The sequence below is a fragment of the Prionailurus viverrinus genome, unplaced genomic scaffold (assembly GCF_022837055.1).
Source record: "Prionailurus viverrinus isolate Anna unplaced genomic scaffold, UM_Priviv_1.0 scaffold_50, whole genome shotgun sequence".
NCBI classification, from domain to species: domain Eukaryota; kingdom Metazoa; phylum Chordata; class Mammalia; order Carnivora; family Felidae; genus Prionailurus; species Prionailurus viverrinus.
The window spans coordinates 539374-545022 of record NW_025927613.1 but is presented as its reverse complement, the minus strand read 5'-3'; the positions used below and the strand labels follow the sequence as shown (position 1 = coordinate 545022).

Here is a 5649-nt window from a genome sequence, read left to right as displayed (position 1 = left end):
TTCTTCCATTTATTGGTAACCTTAAGTTGGCCTTCTTATGTGATCTTACAGGTGAACAGAGACTTAACATTCTAGAATTAGAGTGTTATGTCCTTCCCTCCCTCCCTCCTTCCCTAAATCCTGCTTGTCTTTTAAGGGCATTGCAAAAAACCTCTTCTGGTTGAAAACTTTTCTGATCCCTGTCTGCAAAGTATAAAAATATGATATCTTTTCTCTTGACACTTTTATAACTCTTGGAATCTCATGCACTATTTTCCCAACCAGATGCTCTTCAAGGGTAGGGGCCATGTCTAGTTCATTATCACAGCCCTGTAGCCTTAACCCATCATATCAATAGTGATTGAAAGGGACAGAGAGCCCAGTTGCTTAGGAAGGTTTTATTGGTGCATTAGGATATATGGGGCAATGGACAGATGGAAGAGACAAAAATAGCTATGAAAAGCCCCACAAGCTGAGGAGAATCTGGCATAAATGAATGATTGGCTCTGTGTTTTCCTGTTCCTGAGGCGTCTGCACAGTGGAGCAGATGAGAGAGGAATTTAGGATAGAAAGCACCTTGCAGAAATGGTCTCACTGAGAAAGACCTAAGAGAAAAACCATGATAAAGAGCTGACATGCCAACTGGACTGGCCAGGGCAGGACAAGCCAACCCCTCTGCAGCTGTCTTCTTCTGGTATTGGGCACTGGAGTCTGGGGCTGGGACACTCATGGCTTATTGCTTTTGAAGTAGGAATACAGCCCCCTGGCTGTGAGGCCTCGCTTTCCTTCTGGTTGGGCTGTGTCTGGGCCCTGGGCTGAAAGCATGCCAGAATGCAGGCTACCCTGGTCCTGCCTTGGGATTGCTGTATCCCTTGTGTGGTCATCCACCCACTCTTGGGTAACCACAGTGGATTCGCTCTCTCCCTGTCCGCCTGTCACACTACACCTTGGTTGAGTGCTGCTCCGGTCCTGTCTCCCTGTCAGAGTGCTTGCCCCAGCCTGGGCCTGTCCTCCCATCTCTGCCTCTCCTGCTTCATAGTGGCTTACTTGTGTCCATCTTTGACCACTGTCTGACTGCCTTTGAATCTGTCCCTCATCTCTATTCCCTGTGTGCCTTGCAGACTGGCTCTTGCCCTGCTCCATGGTCTGGGTGTGTGTCTGGGTTTGTGATCCTGCCTGTGTTTGAATGTGCCCTCCTGTCACCACTTGGCTTGTCTGGCTCCTATCTTGACCCTGGACCTCAGTCCCTCTGGTCTGGCCATGGGTGGACTCCTGTGGCTGGGTGCCAGGGCTTCCTATGTGACCACTCCTGTCCTGCTCTGTGGTCTGGGTGACACCTCCTGATGTCTGAACATGTTCTCTTGCCACTATCTGGCTTGTCTGACTCCTATCATGACCCTGGACCTCAGTCCCTCTGGTCTGGCCATGGGTGGACTCCTGTGGCTGGGTGCCAGGGCTTCCTATGTGACCACTCCTGTCCTGCTCTGTGGTCTGGGTGACACCTCCTGATGTCTGAACATGTTCTCTTGCCACTATCTGGCTTGTCTGACTCCTATCTTGACCCTGGACCTCAGTCCCTCTGGTCTGGGTGGACTCCTGTGGCTGGGTGCCAGGGCTTCCTATCTGACCACTCCTGTCCTGCTCCATGGTCTGGGTGACACCTCCTGGTGTCTGAACATGTTCTCTTGCCACTATCTGGCTTGTCTGACTCCTATCTTGACCCTGGACCTCAGTCCCTCTGGTCTGGGTGGACTCCTGTGGCTGGGTACCAGGGCTTCCTATCTGACTGCTCCTGTCTTCCTCCATAGTCTGGGTGGTATCTGTCTGGGTCTGAGTTCCAGTTCCAGTCACTGTTTCACTTGTCTGGTGGGCTCTATCCTGTTCCCTGGCCTGCGACTGTCTCTCTGACTCCCTCTCTCTGGTCTGGTGGCTCTTGTCTTCTCCCACTCTCTGGGTCTGCTGTGTACATTCCCCAGCTTGTGTCTGCCAACTCTCTCTCTCTTGTCTCTGAGACTCAGACTGCCTATCCTGGCCAATATCCTGACCATGGGTCTGAGCCCTGGCCCCTACCTGTCCTCTGGAGGCTTGTGTGCTCTGTCTATGTTGGCTCTCCTCACAATGCTGTCCTTCCATAGCCAGCTCCACCTCAGTTCTCCTGTTCTGTCCTTCCCCCAGCTCTTGTGAGTCCCCAGAAGGGCAAATTCCAGACTCTTGAGATCCACAAGCCCCCTCAGGACTCTCGCTCAGTGTCTTGAAACAGGCTTGGGCGACTTTAAACACCAGGACCAGGAATTCCTTGAACTCCACAGTCCCTGTGTCATCTTCATCTAGCAGGCACAGGACTTCATCCACAGTGGCAGGATCATGGGGTTTCTGGGGAGGAGAAGAGGCAAAATCAGCATACTGCCCCTGGGGAAGGTGTGGTTGGGCCAGTTCACTCAGTCTGCAGGCTTCCCACCCCTGAGCCAGGGAGCCCACATGTGCCAGCCTCAGGGTGCGTACATAGATAGCTACAGCAGCCCTAATATGAAATAGCTTTCAGTGTGCAGCCCTTCTCACAAGGGTAGGAAGCACCTTTTGATTTGTATCCTCTGTGCCTGGCATAATTTCTGGATTACAGGATAACTGGAGCAAGACTCACTGAAGAATGAATGAATGAATGAATGAGCTCATAATGGTTCTTTGGGCTGTCCTCGGCTCCTGACCCTTGGCACTGAGTGGGATCCTCTCCAGTGCCCAACACCAGGCGAAGAGAGCAGGAACATGGCCTCAAGGAGATTTTGTGGGTTCACTGAGGCTCAGGTGTTTTCCCATGGTGGGGTGAGTGGGGTTTGGTGAGACCACAAGTTTCCCTGAGTATGCATCCTGCTGTGCCTACACATTCCTGTCCCTAAGGCCATTGTCCTGGTTGCTTTAGATGGGAACCAAAGGCAGGAAGAGGCAGGGAAGTGCATCAATGCCCTGGGTCTGCTTTGTTGGTAGGGGGAGAGAAGGAGGGGCTCCCAGAGTGTCCTCCCAGCTGATGACAACCAACTTGCCCTCAAAAACACATTTCTGATGTGACCATTCAACTAATATTTTTGAGCAACTGCAAGACACAGAGCTATGCTTCTAATAAATGAATGAATAAATTTCTGATGGACATAAGAAATGGCTACTGCATCAGATTTAAGTAGCAGCAGAGAGCAGTAATTACTTTCATTTCTAGAATACTCAAGGGCTCTATTCTTCCCTGAGCTGTCCCTTCTGAGTCCTTTCACCTTGTCTCTAAATTAGAATTAATTGAAATCAAGGTTTTTTTCTCTAAGGAAACTACCATCTCTTGTTCCTTTGCCTTCCTTTTCTCCTCCTCCACAGCTGCCAGGAGATCCAGTGGGCTTGGATCCAGTGGCTACCTCTTCAGATTCCTGAGGCAGAGCATCTGCAGGCAAACCCCTTTCTTCTTTCCTCTCCCACCCTCCCCACCTCGCCGGGCACATCATACCACAATGACATCAGCAAACTCATGCTCCAAGAGCCTTTTCAGCTCCCCCCGGGTGAGCATTTTGCAGTTGCCCTCCATCCTGGCGTATCGCCCAAAGGCTTCGATGATCCCATTAATGTTTCGCAGTAACTGAGGCATCTTTGGAGTCAAGCTGGAGAAAGAAGCAAAGCCCCCATGGGGGCTCCAAAATCAACCTCAGCATTTCCTCCTGCTCCTTCTAGGTCTTTCCTTGCATATTCAGCTCTGCCTCTGATGGCTCTGAGTATTCCCTCTCCCTTTCCTACTTAATGGATTTTATGAATGGGAAGGAGGGGCACATCATGGTTAGTGACAGGCTCCAGAGTCAGGACTTCTATGCCAGCCTCACCACCTGACTGTCAGGTGAGCTAGGGCAGTTTTCTTTGCCTTTCTATGCCTCGGTTTACTCATTGTGAAATGAAGGTAATACCAGTATTTACTTGATAAGATTATTGTGAAGATTAAGAGATAATTCATATAAAGCACTTGGAAGATGCTGGCTTATACTAAGTGACAGCTATTAAATATCATTATGATGTTATTATATACATACATAATATGTGTACATCTGTGTGAACTCTGCTGCTCACAGAGTACTTCCATATGCATCATCTCTTATAATCCTTACTATCTCCACTTTTTATAGGTGAGGAAACAGGCTCAGAGAAGTTAGGTGATTTGCTCAAGGCCCCATAGCTTGTAGGGGACCAAGAAACCCAAGAGTTCATATCTCCTGAACTCAAATGCAATGAACATTCTAGACTGCATCCTGTGGACAGTCTATCTAGTCATATGGTGTTAGGGTCCTGCTGGGAACACCAACAGGCAATAAGTACATATCTAAGCTGACCCCTGCCTCAGGTGGGGCAGGCAGGAACCCCATGGGGTTGCACCCTTTCTTGCTGCCTTTTGAGTAGGCATTCAGGAAGAGGCTGGGTTACCAGCTGTTGGCCATACTCAGGGCGCCTTCCAGTTCCAAGTCTTAAGTTCCTCTGAATGTGACATCTGTCCTCAGCACTGGGACCTGTGAACTGTGAAGGAGGTCAGCCTTCCCATAGCTGTGTGGCTCCTTCCAGCCCACAAAACTGGTGACCTATGAGGAATGACTCCTAACTGAAGGGAGAGATTTTGGTTCTCATTAGCTGGGGATCTGGGCATAGCTTGAAGGGAATCCTGAGTGCAGCTGCATGGGCAAAAGGCAAAGGGACGTGGAGGTGCATTAAAGTAGAAGCCTCAAAGACCGGGAGATGGCAAGTTCAAATGCAGGAGGAAGAGGAAGGCCTGGGTACAGAAGCATGAGAGTGAAGGGAGGCAGGAAGGAGGCTTGGTGCTGGAGAAGATGGGGCAGTGTGGCCAGAAGGATTTTGAAGGTTATAGACCCCAGGTAAGCTCTTCAAGGGGTGTCCTTTCTACCCTCCAGTAGCCAAAAATTTCAGGCAGACTGCTTTTGCACGTCAAGGTACAAAACTCAAATATTGTACCCCAACAAAGAAATGAAAAGATCCTGGGTTTTTGTTGTTTAGCATGTCAGACCTTAATCACTGACCTATAAACAGTAAAAATAAGGCTACTTTTTAGTTACTCTTCAGATGCCTTAGGATAAACCTACAAACTCATCTTGCCTAATAAGACCCTGGGGAAGACTGTCATGTTAGCCCCTTCCTCTGTGACAAGGTTCAAGCCCATTGTCAGATTGGCATAAGTAACCTGATTCTGGCCTCATACACTGTGAGTACTGCAAAGAGGTTTCCAGAACCTTAAGAATAAAACACCTTTGCTGTCCAGAAAGGCACAGGAGTGGTTCCATTGCTGCTGCTAACATGCTCTGGTGAGAGGCGTTACTGACAGGCCAGTCTCAGGGGAGGAGGAAAGAGCCCCATGGCTTCAGGACAGCATCTTCTCCCACATGCACATGCCCACTTTGCCTGAGGCCCAGAGTGGACACTTTCTGTCCATAGCCAGCACCACAGGCCATGACCTGGATCTGACAGCTTGGTTTTATGAGCTCAGATCACCAGGGCAGTGAGAATGAGAAAGAGGTTTCTCAAGAGGGCACTTACCTAATGCACAGGCAGGATGAGCAAGTGGCTGTTAGGTGGTGAATGGAGTACCAGGTCAGAGGGACAGGAACCTTTTATAGGGGATTTAATGGAGGCTGGTGTTTTAGA

General features: G+C 49.6%; 1 protein-coding gene across 1 annotated transcript; it reads right to left on the bottom strand.

Moving 5' to 3' along the window:
* Positions 1-705: 705 nt before the first annotated feature.
* Positions 706-3601, bottom strand: LOC125159526 (cornulin-like). Its single transcript, XM_047848010.1, has 3 exons — positions 3464-3601; positions 1639-2352; positions 706-1359 (listed from the first exon to the last, which is right to left on the bottom strand). Exons 1-3 carry the CDS (start codon positions 3599-3601, stop codon positions 706-708), a joined length of 1506 nt encoding a protein of 501 aa, XP_047703966.1.
* Positions 3602-5649: the final 2048 nt, after the last annotated feature.

Excerpts from the sequence above, each read along its gene's own strand:
- LOC125159526 (XM_047848010.1), bottom strand. The coding sequence starts at position 3,601 with ATGCCTCAGTTACTGCGAAACATTAATGGGATCATCGAAGCCTTTGGG. Across the intron at positions 2,353-3,463 it reads AGTTTGCTGATGTCATTGTG|AAACCCCATGATCCTGCCAC; the intron begins GTATGATGTGCC and ends TCTCCTCCCCAG. Across the intron at positions 1,360-1,638 it reads ATGTTCAGACACCAGGAGGT|ACAAGCCAGATAGTGGCAAG; the intron begins GTCACCCAGACC and ends GATAGGAGTCAG.